Source organism: Callorhinchus milii, unplaced genomic scaffold (genome assembly GCF_018977255.1).
Source record: "Callorhinchus milii isolate IMCB2004 unplaced genomic scaffold, IMCB_Cmil_1.0 Scaffold1, whole genome shotgun sequence".
Lineage (NCBI taxonomy): Eukaryota > Metazoa > Chordata > Chondrichthyes > Chimaeriformes > Callorhinchidae > Callorhinchus > Callorhinchus milii.
Genome location: NW_024704742.1, coordinates 108,521,848 through 108,544,608, shown reverse-complemented (window position 1 = coordinate 108,544,608; position 22,761 = coordinate 108,521,848). Strand labels below are relative to the sequence as shown.

General features: G+C 41.8%; 1 protein-coding gene across 4 annotated transcripts; it reads left to right on the top strand.

Moving 5' to 3' along the window:
• On the top strand, positions 1–20,773 carry LOC103178414 (endoplasmic reticulum aminopeptidase 2). Of its 4 annotated transcripts, none has more exons than XM_042334197.1 (19): positions 1–26; positions 1,374–1,905; positions 5,689–5,827; positions 6,627–6,761; positions 7,402–7,522; positions 7,983–8,137; positions 8,767–8,880; positions 8,969–9,100; positions 9,798–9,929; positions 10,555–10,623; positions 10,832–11,007; positions 11,132–11,211; positions 12,681–12,864; positions 13,447–13,603; positions 14,432–14,616; positions 18,076–18,237; positions 18,689–18,829; positions 19,610–19,691; positions 20,515–20,773. In XM_042334197.1, exons 2-19 carry the CDS (start codon positions 1,391–1,393, stop codon positions 20,665–20,667), a joined length of 2,832 nt encoding a protein of 943 aa, XP_042190131.1. In that variant the 5' UTR covers positions 1–26; positions 1,374–1,390; the 3' UTR covers positions 20,668–20,773. The 4 variants fall into 4 exon arrangements, with proteins under 4 accessions (XP_042190131.1, XP_042190144.1, XP_042190137.1 ...); XM_042334210.1 differs by having other exon boundaries at positions 4–26; positions 1,362–1,905; XM_042334203.1 differs by lacking the exon at positions 1–26 and adding an exon at positions 41–156.
• Positions 20,774–22,761: the final 1,988 nt, after the last annotated feature.

Sequence of the window (22,761 nt, the reverse complement as noted above, 5' to 3'; positions counted from 1 at the left end):
AAGGGCAGAGGAGGAGACCGGACCTGGTGAGTATCTCTGGTGTTTATTCTGCTTTTAGAAAATGAGTGAAGATGAACTGCAAACGTGGGGACGGCGGTGAGAATTAGTGAAGACGACGATGTGCAGTGACTGCCGGTGTGGGCAGCCCAGGAGCAGGTGATCCTGAGCCCAATGTGGAGCTGTTCACAGCCACTGAGCTGCACACGGGGTCTGTAAGGGCTCTGCCGTCCTGACCCGGATTTCAATCCGATCCATTGATGGAGTTAGTTTTTATGGTGATCCACACAGGAGGTCAACCACCACAAGGGCTGGGATCAGGATCAGAAACAGCCTGACTGATCTCTCCCCCCTCCCAGGAAATGAATCCAGGACATGGTGTTGTATTCATTTTTATTGTCCTGAAATGAAAAGGTTTATCCATCAGTATTCAAACTCAGAGCTGTCTTGTTCTTGTTTCCTTTATTTTTGCTATATTCCTTATTATTATTAATACATCATAATCCTTGCATTTGGTATAGCACCAAATGAAGGCTTTCCCAAAGAAGACTTCACGGCATTTACCACAAAATGGTGTGACTGTGTGTTTGTAGGCAAAAGTGGAAGCCCTATTTTGCACAGTAATATCCTACAAACAACTAAGCCATGAAACGAGTGACTCATTTTATTTGGGGTATTGTTGGACAGCACATTGGGAGAAACTCTTCTCGGACAGTGCCATGGGATCTTCCACATCCATCTAAATAGGCAGACTTGGCCTTGGCTTAACACCTCGTCCGAAGGATAGCATCTGCGGCAATGTAACACCCCCCAACATTGGAGTGTCATCTTAGACTATATGAGTTCAAGTCCTGATGCAGGGCTTGAGCCCACAACCTTCTGACTACCACTGAACTTGGCTGAACACACACATACCTTATTTTCCATCTATCTTTCTATTTCCCTCAAACTTCTCAGTTGATTCTATAATTGTTGTCTGCTGGGGGCAGTGCATTGCAATCCTTTGAAGAAAAAAATCTGGATTGACTTCGGAGTGGCTTAGCTTCCAATTTTAAAATTGTGTTTTCAAATATAATATGCATGAAATGTAAGTAATGTATTGCGAGTCTGAACATTTTGTATTTAGACAGTCATGATAACAAAACTAACAGCATTAAAATAACCTGTGAGGACCATGCGATTATTATGTATGTCAATTAACTCTGTTGTTTGAAGTTCAGTAATGTGAGAATGTATTATATTTGCAGATTACTCCTGATTGTCATCCACACACTGTTGGATGTCAATAAGGTGTAGATAGGTTTCAGAATGTGCTATTACCATTTCAATGATACTGTCTCTGACCATGCAATATTACTGACCTGTTGTTCTTTCAGGGGACTCTGCGAGGAGAATGTTATCGAAAAGGGAGATGGTGTTATTGATTGCTGGAATACTATTGCAGTTCTTGCTGAGCTCTGCATTAAGCACCAATGACCATGAGAGTGGAGATGCTCCTATAGCTTCTAATGGACAGAAATTTCCCTGGAACAAGATGAGGTTGCCCAATAGAATCATCCCACTTCACTATGACCTGTTGATACACCCAAATCTAACCACTCTGAGTTTCACTGGAGTAGCCAAGATTGAGGTCTCTGTCAAACAAGACACCAACTCCATTGTCCTCCACAGCAAGTACCTGGAAATCACCAGCGCCACCATTGCATTAACACAAGATGGAATTGCCCAACATGAAAAAGCCATGAATGTTTTGGAGTTTCCACCTTACGAGCAAATAGCGCTTCAGTCTATTGAGCCTCTGGGTGCTGGAGAGAAGTACATTATTAACATAAACTATGCAGCCAATCTGTCTGACGGTTTCTATGGTTTCTACAAAAGCAGCTATAAAACACAAGATGGCAAAACAAGGTAAGTTAGCATTTGTTTTGTATGTGGTTAACTCATAAATGCTGCTCTGGTACCCGAGTAAACTGTTCCCTCAATGTTGTAGAATCATAGAATTATACAACACAGAAGGAGACTATTCAGCCCATCATGTCTGTGCCGGCTCTTTGAAAAGAGCTATCCAAATCAATCCCACTCCCCTACTCTCTCCCGATAGCCCTGCAAGCGTGTCCTCCCCAAATAATTATCTATTTCTCTTAAAAGTTGTTATCGAATTGGCTTCCACCACCCTTTCAGGCAATGAATTCCAGATCCAAACAACTCGCTGTGTGAAAAAATTTCTCCTCATCTCCCCTCTGTTTCTTTTAACAACTATTTTAAATTGGTGTCCTTAAGTTACCGACCCACCCACCAGTGGAAATAGTTTCTCCTTGTTCACCCTATGAAATCCCTTCATAATTTTGAAAACTTCTATTAAATCTCCTCTTAACCTTCTCTGCTCCAAGGAGAAGTATCCTAGCTTCTCTAGCCTTCCTCATAACTGAAGTCCCTTATTCCTGGTAAATCTCCTTTGCGCTCTCTCCAATGTCTTGACATTCTTTCTAAAGTATGGTGCTCAGAACTGAACACTGCACTCCAGCTGAGGCCTAACCAGTGTTTTATAAAGGTTCATCATAACTTCCTGACTTTTGTATTCTATGACCATATTTATAAACCCTAGTATCCTGTATGCTTTTTTAACAGCTTTATCTACCTGTCCTGCCACCTTCACAGATTTACTTGTATGAACCACCAGATCTCTCTGTTCCTTCACCCTCTTTAGAATTGCACCATCAAAATATATCGCTTCGCATTTCTCCACATTAAACTTAATCTGCCACGTGTCTGCCCATTTTTACAGTCTGTCTATGTCTATTTGTTGTCTGCTACTATCCTCCTCACTGTTTACTACATTTCCCAAGTTTAGTATCATCTGTAAACTTGGAAATTGTACTCCCTATACCCAAGTCCAGCTCATTTTTATAGATCAAAAACAGCAGTGGTCCCAATACTGAACCCTGGGGGACACTACTCCACACTTCCCTCCAGTCAGAAAAACAACAACAACAACAAGATTTCATTTATAGAGCGCCTTTCACGTCGGGAGGACGTCCCAAGGCGCTGGACAGTTGGGTCAGGACCCGAGCAGGGGGTAAATGGTCAGGGTGAGGGGAGGGAAGGGAGGGAGCGAGGAGGGGGAAGAGAGTGAGAGGGAAGCTGAAGGCACGGTCAAAGAGAAAGGTCTTGAGACCGGCCTTGAAGGAGGAAAGGGAGGAGGCGGCGAAGGCACTGGGGGATGGAGTTCCAGAGCCTCGGGGCTGAGAGGCTGAAGGCCCACCAACCGATGGTAGGGCAGTTAGGGCGGGGGATGTAGAGCAGTCCGCAGCCAGAAGAAAGGAGGGTATGGGCAGGTAAGTAGGGCGATAGTAGGTCGGAGAGGTAGGAGGGAGCGAGGCCGTGAATGGCCTTGTAGGTGAGGGTGAGGATCTTGAATTCGATCCTCTGGGGGATGGGGAGCCAGTGGAGGCGAGCGAGGGTGGGAGTGATGTGGTCCCGAAGTCTGGTGCGGGAGAGTACACGAGCTGCAGAGTTCTGAATGACCTGCAGCTTGTGGAGGGAGGTGGCGGGAAGGCCGGCGAGGAGAGAGTTCCATAGTCCAGCCTTGAGGTGACAAAGGCGTGGACCAGAGTTTCAGCAGCGTGAGGGGTGAGGTAGTGCCGTAGTCTGGCGATGTTCCGGAGGTGATGGAAGGCAGTGCCAGTTGTGGTGCGGATATGAGGAAGAAAGGACGTCTCAGGGTCGAACAGAACACCGAGGTTCCTGACTGCCTTTGAGAGGTGGAGAGTGCAGCCTTGGATGCTGATGCTGTCAGCACCTGTTCACCACCACTCTGTGCTTTCTGCTTTCTGTCTCCCAGCCAGTCCTGTATCCATGCTGCCACTGTCCCTTTAATACGTGGGCTTCTATTTTGCTTACAAGTCTCTTATGTGGTATTTATCAAACGCCTTTTGAAAATCCATATAAACTACATCAACTGCACTACCTTGTGGAGTCCTGTAGCTCAGTGGTTAGAGCACTCACTTTGCAAGTGAGAGACCTGGATTCGATTCCCGTCAGGGCGAAACCTTGAGCAAGTTTCCTTACTCCACACGCCTGATAATAATCCCTTAAAAAAAAACAATAATAAATTGGTCATTTCAATCTACGACTGTTTGGGGGACACTGCTGTGCGCAATTAGCTGCCGCATTTCGCCCACAAATATACAGTCAATTCACTTTACAGCCTATTCTATGAAGTGCTTTAAGACATCTAGATGATGTGAAAAGTGCTATATCAAATGCAAGGATTATTATTATCACAACAACAAGATTGCATTTATAAAGCGCCTTTCACGTCGGGAGGACGTGCCAAGGCGCTGGACAGTTGGGTCGGGACCCGAGCAGCAGGAAATGGTCAGTGTGAGTGAAGGGAGGGAGCGAGGAGGGGGTAGAGAGTCGAGAGGGGAGCTGAAGGCACGGTTACCTTCACTCATCCTCTCCGTTACTTCATCAAAAAATTCTATCAGATTTGTTCGACATGATTTGCCTTTAATAAATCTGTGTTGGCTGTATTTTATTAACCCATATTTTTCTGTATGAAAAATTATTTTGTCCCGGATTATAGTCTCTAGATGTTTCCTCACTACTGACATTAGGCTGACTGGCCTGTAGTTCCCAGGTTTATTCTTGTGCCCCTTTTTGTATAGGGGAGTAACAACCCTCCAGTCCTCTGGCACCGCCCCCGGTGTCCAAGGAGGATTGAAAGATTATGGCCAGAGCCTCCATTATGTCCCCCCTTACTTCCCACAGTAAGCTAGGATGCATCCCGTCCAGACTAAAAACAAACTTTTTAGTATCTCCTCTCGGTTTATTCTTATCTTATCCAATTTTCTACTCTCTCCTCCGATACTGTGGCATCGGCTGCATCCTCCTCTTTTGTGACACAGATGGAATTTCTCATTCAGTACGTCAACCATGCTCTCTGCCCCCACATGAAGATTTCTTCTTTAGTTGATTATTAGTAGCAAACAGGAGCAAAGTTTTGCATAGCATAGAATGTTACATCACAGAAACCGGCCTTTCAGACCAACTGTCCTGTGCCAGTGTATATACTCCAGGTGAGCCTCCACCTGTCCCAATCCCCCTCCCATCTCCAATGCCCCTCTGTTCCTTACTCCCTTATGTATGCATTTGATAATTCTTGCATTTGAAATCATGCCTATAACATGAAACCTCACAAAGTGCTTCACATGGAATTGCTGTTGTGTATGCTGATTGTGCATCTATTTCAATGGAGTGGTATTAGGCTTAGCCCGACAAATTCATTGCATGGAGAGCGCAGTATCAAAAACCCAACTCCGAGTCACAAATGGGTAATCTTGACAATACCCCAAATTATGTCATCAATCTATAAAATACACCATCACTGCACTTTACAGAATATCCTGTAAAGCCCTTTGCGACGTCCGACCAACATGAAATATTCTGTATCAAATGCAAGGAATTTTGTTTATTTATTATAATTATAAATTAGCTGCCTTATCTCAGTATATAAAAAGTACACATACTAGATAAAGAGATAGAGTTGGGTTGGATGTACACATACTCATCCCCCACATGATCCCAGGGCAATATAAATAGTTGCCTTAATGTGCAACTTGCCCTTCGCTTATTTCACATTCATTTAACTTGCTCTAATTTCTTTTGATGAATGTCTTCCCTTTCTAGACTGCTTGCTTCTACCGATTTTGAACCTACATCAGCACGCATGGCCTTTCCTTGCTTTGATGAACCGTCTTTCAAAGCGAACTTCTCAGTCAAGATCAGGAGAGGCAGCCAATACATTGCACTGTCCAACATGCCCATGGTAAGTGGTCTTCATTCTGTTTGACAGTCACACCCTCACTGTTTATGATTGTAGGATTGTTTAGCCTGACCTGCAACTACAGACAAACTTTCCACTTCACGTTATTGTCAAATGGGTAAAAAGAGGAGAACTCTGGCTTTTCATACACTGTCTCTATGATGGCTTTTATGAATGAGAGAGGGAGGAAGGGAGGGAGCGAGTGAGGGAGCGAGTGAGTGAGTGAAGAATTAAATAAAAAAAAGCTGGTTGTGTCTGAGCTCACAGTGACGGAAGCCTTATTATCAGACTCTAACCCTCATTTCCACCTCACTTTAAATTAACACCATCTAACACAGATGTGAATAAGTTTTATAATAATAATAATAATAATAATCCTTGCATTTGATATAACGCTTTTCACGTCGGGAGGACGTCCCAAAGCGCTTCACAGAACACACTGTAAGGTGAATTGACTATATTTGTGGGCGAACGCGGCAGCCAATTGCGCACAGCAATGTCCCACAAGCAGTCGTAGATTGAAAATGACCAATTTAATTATTGTTTTTGGTTTTTTGGAGGGATTATTATTATTAGGCGTGTGGAGTAAGGAAACTTGCCCAAGGTTTCGCCCTGCCTGGAATTGAACTCAGGTCTCTCACTTGCAAAGCGAGTGCTCTAACCACTGAGCTACAGGACTCCACAAGTTTTGTCTTAAACTCACAAAAAACTTTTTTTTGGAAAAAACAGTGAGAAAGTAAATGTTTCATTTGAAAAAAATGTTCTGCTTCATAAGTGAATATTTTGTTTTTATATCTTCCAGGTTAAATCTTTACCAATAGGGGAGGGGCTTTTTGAAGACCATTTTGCTGTGAGTGTGAGGATGAGCACATACCTGGTGGCATTTATTGTCTGCGACTTCAAATCTGTTAGTGCTATAACTTCAACAGGAATTAAGGTGAGCTTTGCACCAAAGTTGTCTCTCTGTGTCTTGTCCTGGTTCCTGCTCTGTATGGCTGGGTGTATGGAACACAACATTGCTGCCACATCAAGTAAATAAAATTTCAAAAAAAATTAAGCAGAATAACTGTTACGTAGCCACTCATTGGGTCAATATCTTTCAAAAGGCTTCCCATTGAGTTACTATACAATGTATTCTGTTGATATAGTCAAGTGTGACAGCTAATAGGGACCCGAAACATGCCAAAAGAACAAGTATCAACAAATAATATTATCCAGGGGACCAGAATACAGTAACTTCCTGCTCTTCTCTGAACGAATGCCATGGGATCTTTAACTAGGGGTATCAATTGGGAGGAGGGACAATCCAGTGCCCTGCACACCCAGGTACCTCATATTCAATATTTATATGGGGTAAAATTCCACCTAGGTATAGATCTGCTCTATTAATGCACTATTTAAGAGTGTCAAGAATGTGGGAAAATTCATTAATCAGTCTTTAATTTTGAAGCTGGTTGTTTTAAGAGGTTTTTTTGTGTGAAACTATGTTGTAAGCAATTGCCTGTTCTGAGATGCAATGTACACTTTCCTGCTCATTGAAGTGAAGGACTTTGACACGTCTATACCCCACTTAATAGGTGTCCATATACGCTGTTCCAGACAAGTGGAGCCAAACTCACTATGCTTTGGAAGCAGCGGTGAAACTACTGGAGTTTTATGAACATTATTTCAATATCTACTTCCCACTCCCAAAGCAAGGTATGGCAATATCAACATAAACGTTGGGCAAGTTTCCTTACTCCACACGCCACTGATTACCAAGCAGTAAGTAGGAACCCGGTTGTTAGACCATTAGTGCATCGCTTATCCAGGGGTAATAATCCCTTCAAAAAAATAATAATTTGGTCCCTTAATCCATGACTGTTTGTGGTGCACTCCTGGGCACAATTGACTGCTGCGTTTCGCCCACAAAACATATAGTCAATTCACTTTACAGTATTTTCTGTGAAGTGCTTTGAGACGTCTAGAAGACATGACAAGGCTCTATATCAAATGCAAGGATTATTATTACTGGGAAAGGGATATAATACAATCATGAGGTTCTTTTAAAAGGTCAACAATTTAATTTCATCTTGTTGCAATGTACTGTATATCAATGATATTGTGAAAATTGACCTTGTTGATATGACAAATAAAAGAAGAAATATTGTACTTTTAGACCTCGTGGCGATTCCTGATTTCCAGTCAGGAGCCATGGAGAACTGGGGTTTGATCACGTATAGGGAGACAGCTCTACTCTACGATTCAGTGACCTCCTCAGCATCGGATAAACTGCGGATTACTATGGTGATTGGGCATGAACTGGCTCATCAGGTATTTTCATCTCTTACAGTGGAAGCCATACCATAACAATAACTTGCACTTATACAGCAACTTTCATACAGGATACCATCCTGGAATGCTGTATTCTGGTGGATTATTATAGCTTAGTGGTTAGAGCACTCGCCTCACGAGCGAGAGGACCCGGATTCCATTCCCAGGCAGGGCGAAACTTTGGGCGAGTTTCCTTACTCCACACGCCTCTGTTTACCTAGCAGTAAGTAGGAACTCGGTTGTTAATCGATTGGTGAGTCGTTTATCTGGGGTTATAATCCCTTCAAAAAAAAATGTCACTCAATCCACTGTTTGCTTTGTGCAATTGGCTGCTGCATTTTGCCCGCAATATATACTCATTTCCCTTCACAATACATTCTGGAAGTGCTTTGAGACGTCTCGAAGACGTGAAAGGTTAAAGTTGACTACAATTGTAATTAATCACAGCGCTATAATAATCAACAAAAGCAAACAGTTGTGAGATCAGTGTCTGGTGGTTTTATGTCTGCTTCAATTTCTTACTACATATGTGGCAATTTTCAAAGTTTAGTTTAATTAAAGACCATTTGCAATCCTCGCTAATTTAAAGAAAACTTTTCAGTGTCTTAATGATTGTTTGTTTCCTCCAGTGGTTTGGTAACCTGGTGACAATGGAGTGGTGGAATGACATCTGGCTAAATGAAGGCTTTGCCCGGTACATGGAGTTTGTCTCTGTTGGTGCCACCTACCCAGAGCTACAAGTGGTGAGTAAATTCTTCTCAATACCAGTAGCTCAATAACTACAGGATCTTTGACTCAATTTAACATATTCTTTCATGTTGATCTGCCCAGGATGACTTCTTTTTGAACAAATGTTTTGGAGCAATGGGAAGCGACTCCATGAATTCATCACGTGCCATATCCACAGCAGCAGAAAGTCCAACTCAGATCCAGGAAATGTTTGACTCCATGTCTTATGAGAAAGTAAGTGGAAATTTAATAGAAACTAGACCATAAAGCTAGTCCTGGGCTAATCTAATCAAAACAGAGGTTTGAATGGCCCTTTGGCCTATTGGATCACATCCTTCTAGAATACCCATCCTACCAACTTCCTATAACAGCATTAAACTGTTTCTAAAACAGGCCTCCTGGTAACCCATTCCAGTCTTTAATTACTCTCTGTGTAAGGTAATAATAGTCTTTGCATTTGATATAGCTCCTTATCACGTCTTCGAAAAGTCTCCTAGCAATTCACAGAATATACTGTAAAGTGAATTGACTGTATACTTTGTGGGCAAAATGCGGCATCCACTTGATAGAATTTATATATTCTTTAGTAGGCTAATAATGCCTGATAGAATTGTGTTTATACAGTACAACACAAATTTACAGTTATATTAGTGTCTTTCACATCGGGATAATATCCCAAGCCTTTATGTGAGGAGAAGTTATGCTTAACCTCTAACCCTGTTTCTCTAGTTGGTAGTATGTGCCCAATATTTACATATGGCTACAGTAAAACTACTGTACATCAAGGTTTGGTCTTTCAAAGAGGGTTTGAATAAGCATTGATGCTTCGTCTGTTACTTATTTGGTTGTCTTTTTTATTTAGTAATGGGGACAATTCATTAATTCCAGATTTTGCATGTTGTAACTGACCCTTTGCTACTGTTGAATGTAGGGCGCTTGCATTCTGCACATGCTGAGGAATTTTCTAACAGAGGAGGTTTTCCAGAGTGGCTTAGTTTCTTACCTGCGGAAATACAGCTATGGGAATGCCAAGAACGAGGACCTGTGGAACAGCATGGCCAATGTAAGGCTTTACCTTTCTGTAACAAAAATGATTTTGCATTTGAAAAGCACCATTATTGTCTATTGACACCATTTGTTTTGGTCAATCAGGTGTCTCACTAAGAATTCCACATACTGCATATATGTCACTTACACATGGACATTTTCTATGAATGTGTACTCTCTCCCTGGAGGAATTCACCAGTTGCTAAAAGAAGATTCAATTTAGTTTTTCAAACCACTTAGTACAGTAGACGATGGATTTTTTTAATATAAGTATGGACAAGTAAAATCTATTCAGACAACCAAGGTTACTTCTCTCAAAGACCAAACAGAATGCATTCTACCACAGACTTTATCCAAATCCTATAATGTACTGAGAGTAGACTCAGCAGAGGTTCCCTCTGAATCCCCAAAGCGAAACTTGAGAAATGCATTGAATATTGATCAACCCATACATCCTACATTATTCATCCTTGAACAATTGTCAAGACATCTTGACCTGACATTTCCATTGTCCCAGAGCCTCATATTAAGGTGGAACTTTGCTGTCTTCACTCAGTTCTTTTGGTTTGGAAACAAAGACGTACTGAGAAGATCTATGGTTTCAGCATGTGTTAAACCATTAAATTCTTACTTCCCAATAGACTTGCACAGAAGTAAACTTCACTTCAGGTGGATTCTGCTACAGCACTTCACAAGCGGCTAAAAACGCTGTAAGTTTTGGTTCATTCTTTTATTCATTAACACATACTGTGGATTCAAAAGGTTGCATTAGCCACCACTTTACTGATTCTAAGAACAGATTAAGTTACAAACAGTAGTAGACCATAACTGATCTGCAATGTTTTTCAAATGAATAAAATACATTTGTATGAAAGCGCTTAGTATTAAAACTGCAATCTGTGCCTTTATTTTCCTCAGTATCTTTATACAGAGGAACATCTGGACATCAAGGAGGTTATGAATACTTGGACACTTCAGAAAGGGCTGCCAGTGATCATTGTTGAACACAGCGGGAGCTTAATCCGGCTACGACAGGAGCGTTTCCTGAAGGGTGTCCTTCCAGAGGACCCTGTGTGGGAGTCACTGCAGTCTGGGTAGTTATTGGTCACTTGTGATTGTTTTCCTGTGTTGTTTTTGGCGGAGTTTTGCTTATAGATCATTATAACACCTTCTGCAACACCTGCAGAATCAAAAATATTTTTACCTCATCTTTTGCAGCTATCTGTGGCACATCCCGCTAACTTACATCACGAGTAGCTCAGACAGAATTGGCAGATATCTGCTGAAAACAAAATCAGGTGAGAGATCTCGTACACACTACATTGAGGAGTATACACATGGCACCAGGTGTGATGCAGAGATGGTTGTCAAGGACTGCAGAATTAGAGATTCAATGTGTCACGTGCTGCCATCGCCAGTTTAGATTAGCTGTGCTCTATAGTATCTTAGTTCATCTATGCTACATAGTATCTTAGTTCATCTGTTCTCTATAGTATCTTAGTTCATCTGTGCTCTATAGTATCTTAGGTCATCTTTGCTACATAGTATCTTAGTTCATCTATGCTATATAGTATCTTAGTTCATCTATGCTACATAGTATCTTAGTTCATCTATGCTACATAGTATCTTAGTTCATCTATGCTATATAGTATCTTAGTTCATCTATGCTACATAGTATCTTAGTTCATCTATGCTACATAGTATCTTAGTTCATCTGTGCTCTATAGTATCTTAGGTCATCTATGCTCGATAGTATCTTAGGTTATCTGTGCTCTATAGTATCTTAGGTCATTTGTGCTCTATGGTATCTTAGGTCATCTGTGCTCTATGGTATCTTAGGTCATCTGTGCTCTATGGTATCTCAGTTCTCTATAGTATCTTAGTTTAGTTGTCCTGTCAGAGTACCATTGAGGAGAGCTTTGGTGATGGTCCATGAGAGAGGGAAAAAGACCAACGACAGACCCTATCCAAGGCTACTCTTGTCCATCTGTTTGCTCAATTAGCTGGGACAGACAGTCTAAGACAGTCTAAGACAAACTTTATGATTGACCAACAAAATAAATTTATAACATAAGTGAAGAAAATCCTGAAAACACACTTCCGACAGAACCTAGACTCAACAACAACAACTTGGATTTATATAGCGCCCTCCACTCCGGACGGCATCTCAGAGCGCTCATGTGAGTGTGAGCGGCTGCTCTTCTTGATGAGATTTAATGAAATAATAATGATCGTTATTTGACGTTTACGCATTTGCTATAGAGCCTTATCACGTCTTCGAGACGTCGCAAAGCGCTTCACAGAAATGTGTATCAATATGAAATTATTTAAATCTCAGTCTTCTTCCCTCTATTTATTTCAAGTGCCTTTGTAGCAATGTGATATCCTTCATAGCACAACGTCTGCAAGTCCCCTGATCTCTCCATGCCACCATGAGTGGCTGTACATGCCTTCAGCCACAACGTTCATAATCTCTAGAACTCCCTGCCTCAGCCTCTTTGACCCACACCCTCCCTTACCTATTTTTTAATCACCTGAAAACCTACCTCTTAACTGCGCCCAATCTGGCTACTGTACAGCATTCCAAGACATTATCTGATATGAAGGGTGCTACATAAATGCAAATTATTGACGTTGTTAATGTTTACAACAGAATTCAGGTGTAGTGTGAGTGTAATTCAGAATCCAATCTAACCGATGAAGCTAAACTCTTAGGTTTTCATTTGTTGGTGAACGTCACTAAACCCACTGATCTTGTGTTAATCAGATACTATTAAACTGGACAAAGAAGCTGACTGGGTGAAGTTTAACGTGGACATGAATGGCTATTACATTGTACACTATGAGCACAGTGGATGGGATGCACTGGTTAATCTACTGGATCAGGATCACACCCTCCTGAGCATGAAGGACCGAACACACCTCATTCATAATGCTTTCCAACTCGTCAGGTATTGTGAATTGCCAAGATAAATAGCATTATTGACCTGATAGTCAATATCACCTTATTCTGTGAATATACATTCCCAATCAAAGTGTTAGATTCATAGAAGTGACTACCTGGGAGGTCATTGAGTTACTTTAATCCAATTCTACTGAGACCTATTGATTCTTAATTCCAGTTATTTGCTGTTTTCTCATAGGTTTTTATGTTGTTCCTCTTCAAATGTTTATCCTAATACCCTAGCCAATACACCTTAAGTACTTCTGAAACTCAGAATTGTACAATACAATTACCAGACAATGTATCTTTGGTGTTTGGAGGACGTCGTAAAACAATTAACACTGCAGTTGGGAGCCAAGGGGAGTGGGGAGGGGAAAGATAAATAAAAGTGTGGTACATCGCAGTGGAGATGCTCATAAGCCCTGGTGTAGTTTCAGGTGTGTGTACCGCTCACTATTCTTTTTTTCAAACAGAGACTGATTCTTGATATAAGATGGTAAAAAGATAGGTGGGGGGGGGTGAGTAAAATAAAAGTGAAGTGGGGGAAGGTGGAAAAGCTTGATTTGTGTGTCATTTTTGCTTTCTTTAGTGCAGGAAAGTTATCACTTGATCGAGCTCTTGACCTGACCCGTTACCTGAGACACGAGAACAAAACTGTGCCAGTGTTACAGGGTCTGGCTTATCTGGAGGTATTTTACAAATTGGTTGAGAAAAGGAGTATCCCTGATGTTGCAACAAATCTGAAGGTAACAATCTCCACTTAACCTAGACCTTGCATTTGTTGACTAAGGATGTAATCTTTGGTCTGGTTGTAGTGCTGGACATTGCTGTGATATTGCTGCTGGCAGGAATTGGATTTCCTGCTGCCAGTCACACCTGTTGGGGCTGAGGAGTGTTCTGGTAATCAATCTTAGGACTGTAATATTTTTGAAGAGGGAAATGCTGGATTGGCTATTAGAAATCACAATAAAAATTAAAATAAGACAAAACACGTCAGAGTAATAACAACAATACTCATTACATTTGCCTTTCACATTTCGGAAGAAATCTCAAAGTGCTTCACAGGATACACTGTAAAGTGTAGGACTGTGTATTTTGTGGGCAAATACAGCAGCCCTGCTCAGCAAACAGCCATTAAGTGAAGTTTATTTGAGGGATTATAGAGGGAGAAACTTCCCTCTCTTCTCGTTTTTAAAGAAGAAATCATTAACATCCACCTGAACAGGGAGAGAGGGCCTTCAATTAATGTCCATTCAAGGGACGGCATCTCCAATAATGCAGCACATTCCCAACACTGCATTGAAAGGTCAGCATAGACTATATGAGTTCCAAGTCCCAACATGAGGCTTGAACCCACAATTTCTGATTCAGAGGCGAGAATGCTAGCTATTGAGCCAAGCTGATACACAAAATTAATTATGGGCTGTTTTCAGGTGTGAATCTTTAACATAAGGAATCTTTGTGTTTTTCCTTCAGATAAGGTTGTATTCAAGTTGTACTGTGTACCCTGACCATTTGATTGAAAGTAAGACAATCCCAGGCTGACTCTTTGTGTGATGTCCATCATATTGCAGAGATATATTCTGGAGTTTTTCAAACACCTGATTGACAAGCAGTCCTGGAGTGACGATGGCTCCCTGTCAGAGCGTCTGCTGCGCACCAACCTCCTGGAGATGGCCTGTGACCTGCAGTACCCTCCCTGCCTCCAAAAGGCTTTAGATTTATTCAATAAGTGGAAGAATTCCAATGGCACCATCAGGTTAGTTCAGCTTCTCCTTTGTGGTGAAATGCAGACAGCTGCCAGTATCATCCTAGCACCATGTTGGGCTTCAGTTTGTAATCGATGATATATTATATAGACAACAAAGACTGTTTGTGAGTGAACCTAAGCCAATAATCTCATTGAGGGGCTGAAATGTCTTATATAGAGAAATTGATACCTAGTTTTATTGATGGGTTTGGTTCATTTAGACAGAAAATAGTGAATAGCTGAGTGTTTATTAGTCATTAATTTTTTTGATGGATCAGATTGTCACATATATGAGAACAAGGTTTGAATACATATTGCTGATAAATCAACCCGATCTTACATAGTGCTCTTAAAATCATTCAGGGATATTTTTATATAATTTCTAGTGTAAATTTTGTCTTTTTGTGGGTGCATAAAGTTAGGTAAATTATACATTCAGTGATGATATACTACTGTAATAGGTGCGGTAGGTGGCTGAGTGGCAGAACAACAACAATTACACTTGTACAGCATCCTTCACATTGGAAAGATGCTGGACTGTCAGGGGTATTGGTCCCGAGCTGGGAGTTGGGATCAGAAGGAGAGGAGGGCAGCAAAGGTGGGTGTGGGAGGATGGCCGAAGAGACGGTCGAAGAGGAAGGTCTTCAGACCGGACTTGAAGGAGGTGGTGAAGCAGAGGGATTGCAGTATAGAGTTCCAGAGTGTGGGGGTAGAGATGCTGTATGCCCGACCACCAATGGTGGGACGGGAAGTGCGGGGGTCCTGAAGCAGGCCAGTGTCTGCCGAGTGGAGGGAGTGCCAGGGTGATATGGGGTTATGAGGTTGGACAGGTAGAGGGAGCATAACCATGAATGGCCTTGAAGGTAAGAACAAGGGTTTGGTATTTAATTTCTCCAGAAAGAGAAGACTATAGATTTAGGCTCCAGTGTCTTCGGTGGTATGGGTTTCAATCCCACTACTATCAAAAGCTTTTAATCTGGTATAATGTCCCCGTCAGATGTGAAGATTGCTGTAGGTGGAGGCCAATTTAGTTTTCTTTGTAAGTTATTTTCTCAGCGCCTTGGGACGTCCTCCTGACGTGAAAGGCGCTTTATAAATGGAATCCTGTTGTTGTTGTTGTTGTTGTTGTTGTTTCTCACATCTCCTTTGACCATCCTCCTGTCAACACTTGTCAAAAGCTGAGAGTTGGGAAGGGAAGCCTGGGAATAGCCCGTCACTAGTGCTGCTCTGAACCAGATGTGAGGAGTGGGCAGCAGCAGCAGCTTCTCACTGTTACTACATTACTATTCCTTCCTGTGAGGAAGTCCTGACTTCCATTTGATTGAGATGGAGACTGCAGTGTCAGTTGTGGGTGTGATTCCATTTCCTACCACTGGGTGTCAGTGTGCAGTAGTCTCTATACTGAACCACTGAGACACCTGGTGGCCAATTTCTTAAACCCCCAGAAGTATATCAGACACAGCTCTGACATACATACTGCAAGGTTTTGAGATGATTCTTATCCAACATTATAGTATTATACTATACTATCAGCTTCTAGCTGCATCATTGTATCATTGGGCAAGTTTCCTTACTCCACACGCCCAATAATAATCCCTCCAAAAAACAAAGCAATAATATATTGGTCATTTTCAATCCACGACTGTTTGTGGGACACTGCTGTGCGCAATTGGCTGCCGCGTTTTGCCCACAAATATACGGTCAATTCACTTTAAAGCATATTCTGTGAAGCACTTTGAGACGTCAAGAAGATGTGAATAGCGCTATATCAAATGCAAGGATAATTATTATCATACTGTATTTACTGTACATCACTGTGGCTCATCCATTCCATTTGTCACGTTTGGTCATGAATGTCCGAATCGAGCCAGGCCTCTGTGGTGGTCTCTGTAGTCCAGTTCCTGAAACACCAGGTCCACAGTATTCCAGCCTGGCTCATCATCAGGACTTGGAAAGGCAGACCAGTCACTGAGCGCAAGGACTCTTTCGACTCAGCTCCTGTTAACCCTGTAAACCAAAGCCCTAATGATTTAATGGTCCTAGCTGGACAAGCAGTGGGAAAGCTTGCCAGAGAGTGCTACCAATGGCAAGCTCTGCTACCCAAGTATCTGTCTATAATAATAATAATCCTTGCATTTAATGCAGCCAATTGTGCACAGCAGTGTCCCACAAACAATCATGGATTGAGTGACCAATTTATTATTATTTTTTGAAGGAGTTATTACCCCAGGAACAGCAATTCACCAATCGATTAACATCCGGGTTCCTACTTACTGATAGGCACATAAGAACATAAGAAATGCTGGACGAAAAAAGACCAAGGTCCATCCAGTTTGTCTTCCATCTTCCATCAGGCAGTCACTTGCACATACGTTCCAAACTACCTATGTACTATATCCCATAATGTTATTTCCTGAAAGAAAACTATCTAATCTTTGTTTGAAAGAAAGGTAAACAGAAGCATGTGGAGTAAAGAAACTTGCCCAACATTTTGCCCTGTTGGGAATCGAACCCAAGCTTGCGAGGCGAGTTCTCTGACCACTGAGCTACAGGACGCCACAAATCTATTTCTGCCTTAAGCATCCAATCAAAATGTTGCACAGCAAATTTACTATTCCCTCCAATAGCAGTCAGCACCCAGTAACAGTCCCCTGTTTTAAAATCACAAAGCATGTTTCCCAAGAGTCCTGCTTTTCGCTTTTGGTTGAATTACACCGGTTACATTAGCCGGTGGTGCAATGATCTTTTACTGGCATTTACAAAGATTCTGATTCATGCCTACGTTGTTCACTACAGTTAGTGTTAAAGTTATTTTAACTTTAATTTTAATTTTAACTTTGATTAGTTAAAGTTAATCAACTAGTTATTTTATTTTTTCAGATTTTTGTTGGACAATAATATTGCCACTTTCATTACTTCATGTTTTTCTGATTTGTCAAAAACCGATTTTAAATCAAATTCTTTTTGACAATTTTCACACTGGGAGGTTTTAAAATTACCAAACATAATGATTTTATCTACATTTATTTCCTATATAAAGTAGTGAATGCAAGAATCTTTGATCTCATCCACTGTGTGCGATTATAGGCTCCTCCTTCTCCCCTTGCTCACTTTTGACCCCACTATAAGCCTTGTCAAGGCATTACTCAAACATTGTCATATTCACAACTTTATACAGGAAATTATTAATTATTATGATTGTTAATTCCCCCAACTATTAATTTTTTTCCTACATATTGGTTAAAAAAAATTAAGGAAAAATATTGGCTGATATTATTCGACAAAAGTGTTCACCCATAAAAAACACAATCACACACCCTCACGCACGTACATATATACTATATATAGATACATGCAATATCTGTGGATGTATCTATGTATGTATATACATGTAGGCTGCAGTGAAGACTATTAACTTGGAAAACTAACACCCCGATTTATTCAGCTTGCTGTTGTTTGGTATCACAGTTTGTCGACAGATGTTCTCGAGATCGTGTATTCTGTGGGAGCCCAGAGGGCTGATGGATGGGAATACCTCCTGAAGAAGTACATCCAGTCCATGTCAGGGGCTGAAAAGATTAAGATTGTTAACGCTTTGGCAGCCACCAGGGATCCAGAGAAACTGTCAGGGTAAGGAGTTTATTTTACATTAAACATTGAGGAGCCAAAAGGTACTAGATGCTATTCATGTCAGTTAGGTTTCATTTCATTGTGTTGGAATGTGATTAAAAGGCAACTAACAGCTTGTTTTTATTTTCATAGATTTCTCCATTGTTTCGGAATGTGTTCCAAGCTTGTAAAACAGTTCTTTCAAAAAGCTACAGATTTCCATCGATCAAGTAGAATTTTATAACTAGATTTCTGAACAAACATTTCTGTAATTACTCTGTACATAGGACAAAGTAATGTATTCTCCTTCAGAAAAAAATATAACAGCAGAACAACAGGGAAGCTGTACCAGCAAAGGAATGTGTGACTTGCGTGGCCTTCTGTTCAAACTTATGTGTGAAGCATATCCTGTGGCTGGCGTAGGCTTATTTTGTGCTTAATGCTCAGTTCTTCTCTGTTCTGATATCCCCAGGTTGTTGGAGATTGGTATGGAAGGGAATGTCATCAAGTTGCAGGATCTAGCCCATGTCGTTGCTGCAGTGAGCAGAAACCCAGTCGGACATCTCCTTGCCTGGAATTTTGTGAAGAAGAATTGGAACAAACTGATTGAGAAGTCAGTACCTTTTTAATCATTCAGACCTTGTGTCCTTCATAGTATCTGAGCAGCACAAGGCAGTGACATTAACAAAGTAAAAAAATAATAATTCTTGCATTTGATATAGCGCTTTTCACATCTTCTAGATGTCTCAGGGAGCTTCACAGAATATACCGTAAAATGAACTGACTGTATATTTGTGGTTAAAACGTGGCAGGCAATTGCGAACAGCAGTGTCCCACAAAGCAGTCATGGATTGAAGTGACCAATTTTTTTTTCTTGAGTGATTATTACTAGGCGTGTGGAGTAAGGAAACTTGCCCAAGGTTTCACCCTGCCGGGAATCAAACCCAGGTCTCTCACTGGCAAGGCAAGTGCTCTAACCACTGAGCTACAGGACTCTGTATTGCATTGCAATACACACCAACACTGAATGTTTCAATGTCATATGGAGAACAATTGCAATGGGAGCAGTTACAGCTCAGTGAAGGAGCATTGGGTGACCTACCTGTGTTCATCTCCACATAGTGAAACTAGACTGAAATACTCTTGTGATATGATCTGTTGAGATGAGTGGCTTTTTATGATCTTGTGCTTTGAGCAGAATCCTTCATTGTTTCCCATAATAGATCTCTATGATCAATATAATACTAATAAAAAGAGCAGCTCACATTCAGGAACCTCGGTCACCTCATAACAGCACTAAATACTAAACTAAGCTAAACTGTCCAAGAACATTAATTTTCTTTTGCAAAGTGCCAGTGTGAAGGGTGTTTAACAACGTCCATATTCATCATAGATTTGAGCTTGGCTCCGTCACTATCAGATGGCTTATCATTGGAACGACATCTCACTTTTCATCACAGGAAGAATTGGAGGAGGTTAGTGGCTTTTGTTATTGTATAAACACAATGAAAGAGAGAGCACAAAAATATGGTTGGTGACAATGTTAGAACATTCAGTACAAAACTCTCAAGTGAGGCTTAAAGGTAAAGGAAGGTGCACTCTGCGTACAACCTGTGCTAAACGTGAACTTGAAGTGATTGCTGAGGGAGGCCGGTATTTTTCCCACTTGGCTCCTGTTAACCCTGCAATATGTAGAGTTTTCCAAGCTGGAGAAGCTTGCCAGACAATGCTCTTGGTGGCAAACTATGCAATTTAAGCTTGTTAAACTCCAGTAGTTCCCCGATGTACACTATAGGTTCCCAAGCCATGGCTTTCGCAAACTTGTGACTTGTGTCTAGTACAATCTGGAATCAGGTATGCAAGGTGGGTGGGTCCCTCTGGGAGAGACTTAACATTCCATTCCAGACATGGACATTTACAGATGTAGTTGGTATACATATATGGGCTCCCTCTCAGGTTTAGATACTATTAAACATGATGATGGTTTTTCACATGTTCAGGCACCCGGCTGACCAAAAACACGATAAATGCTGACACTGGGTAATAATCAATTTTGAGAGAAAACAACTCAGAGAGAACCTCATAGAGATACGGGCAAACATAAAGCCACCCATTTAACCTGTATTTCCTCTTTTCTAGCCTGAGTAACTGGCAGTACAGAGGTAGACATCCTGAACATATGACCTGAACATATGACCGCAATGTTGTATATAATTGAACATTGTTCAATTATATTCAGGCTATATTTGTAAAGTATGTCCTGTAAACCAAACCCTTACCTGCATACATCTGTTTCAGGTGAAAATGTTCTTTGAATCTATCAAGGAGCAGAGCTCCCAGCTGAGGTGTACCCAGCTTGCCCTGGAAACCATTCAGAAAAACATTAGGTGGCTGGAGCGGAATCTGGATGTCCTCAGATCGTGGCTATTGGATATTACTATCCCACAGTAATACCACTGCTCAGCAACATCTTATTTCCCTTCATTTCAGGAGTCCCGCAGTATAGGCTGCAACACTGGTAAATATAATGGAGTTGGCAAAACTGATTGAAAGAGAGGGAGAGAGAGTGTGAGAGGGGAGAGAGAGAGTGTGAGAGGGGAGAGAGAGAGTGGAGGGGGGAGCGAGAGTGTGGGAGAGGAGAAGTGAAGGAAAGTAATTGTAAGAGAGTGTGTGTCTGTGTCCTTCATTCTTCCCCCCCCCCACCACCACCCTACCTCTGCAACCTCCTGACCCAGCCATTCCCTTTCCCAGAAAACACCAGCTGGCTTCATGTCCCCCTCATCCCCCTCCAAGTCTGCCCTACCATCACCATTTTGCCCTCGCCCATGGGAGCTCCATTCCTGGAGTCCCTCTGACTCGCTCTCTCCCCTTTCAAGGCACATCAAGACCTAACTCTTTGATGAGGCTTTCTTTCCCTTCCCCACCCCAACTCCATCAGCTCCCACCCCCTCGGCTGCCCAGCCGACAATGTCGAGAGCTTTGAGACGTCTTTCCAGCGTGAAAAAGGCGTTGTGTAAATATTGTTATATTTCTGGAAGGGAAACACAAAAATATAGTTTATGGGCCTGGGAACCTTTCTCTAATAGGAAATCAGGCCCTTGGAGACCAAAAGGTTGGACCAACCCAGTTTTAATAAATAATGTGATACAGATGCCCACCAGATAGCTGATGAGGAATCTCTGAGGCTTGGGCCAATAGGTGCTGGGACGTCCTCCTGACGTGAAAGGCGCTTTATAAATGGAATCTTGTTGTTGTTGTTGTTGTTGTTACCTGGAATCTGAGTTTGTGAACACACGTTTATACATCCAGTGCCTGAAATCCACCTCGATTGGGTTGAGAGAAGCAACAGCTGTTGTGTAAACATCGCACCTCCAATTGGTAGAACCATCGCTCAATGGGAAAGGATATGTGCCTGAGCTACATGCAGGAAAATGGTAGCAATGCCATCATGTGCCAGGTGTAGGTGGGCTGCATGGAACTCTCAATTTGGTTTGGATATTCTTAAACATGGCGTTGGGTTTCCGCATGTGTCAAACCCGGCTGATCATGTTGATGGGTTTGAGCATGTGTCAGACAAACGGCTGACCAAAAAAAGTTGAGAGCAGATGGTTGCAGTGGAGGAGCTAACATCAGTGTAGACTCGATGGCAGAATCTTTAACGCTGGAAGGTGTATGATTAGAGATAAAAGTTTTCAAAATCAAACACCAATGGTAATGCACTGATGTTTTTCTCTCTGGACTCATTGGACTTGGAGCCCAAACCAGGAAATGATGGCTTCCCAATGAAAATTGAGAGTTGCTGCAGGTTTCAAAGTGCAAAGCCAAAGATCATAACACTTTCAATCTCACATCTAACTGCTGCTTACAGTCACATTTTCTACCTGCAAATCAGAAATATTTCTTTCCCACTTCTGATTTTTTTTACCTTCTGATTTTTTTTATTAAAAAATGGAAAATGATTAGAAAATCTTGTGTGTTTTTGGGCTGTCTATATGTGTGTCTGTGTATAGGGGCTGTCTCTGTGTGTCTGTGTGTGTGTGTAGGGGCTCTGTGTGTGTGAATGTGTGTAGGGCTGTATGTGTGTGTGTGTCTATGTGTGTTTAGGGGCTGTCTATGTGTGTTTCTGTGTGTAGGGGCTGTGTGTGTCTATATGTGTGTGTGTGGGAGTATCTATGTGTATGTGTGTAGGTTCTGTGTGTCTGTGTTGGGGCTCTGTGTGTGTGTGTCTGTTTGACTGACTGTATGCGCGTGTGTGTGTGCGTGTGTGTGTGCGTAGGGAAGTGTGTGTCAGTGTGTGTGGAGGAGTGTGTGTGTGTATCTATGGTGTGGCTGTAGGGTCTGTGTGTTGATGTGTATGTGTCTATGTGTAGGGGCTCTGTATGATTGTGTATGTGTAACTGTCTGTATGTGTGTGTGTCTGTATGTGTGGAAGGGCGTGTCTGTGTGTGTGTAGGGGAGTGTGTGTCAGTGTGTGTGGAGGAATGTGTGTGGCTATGTGTGTCTATGCGTGTAGGGGCTGTATTCGATACAGCATTCGATACGGTT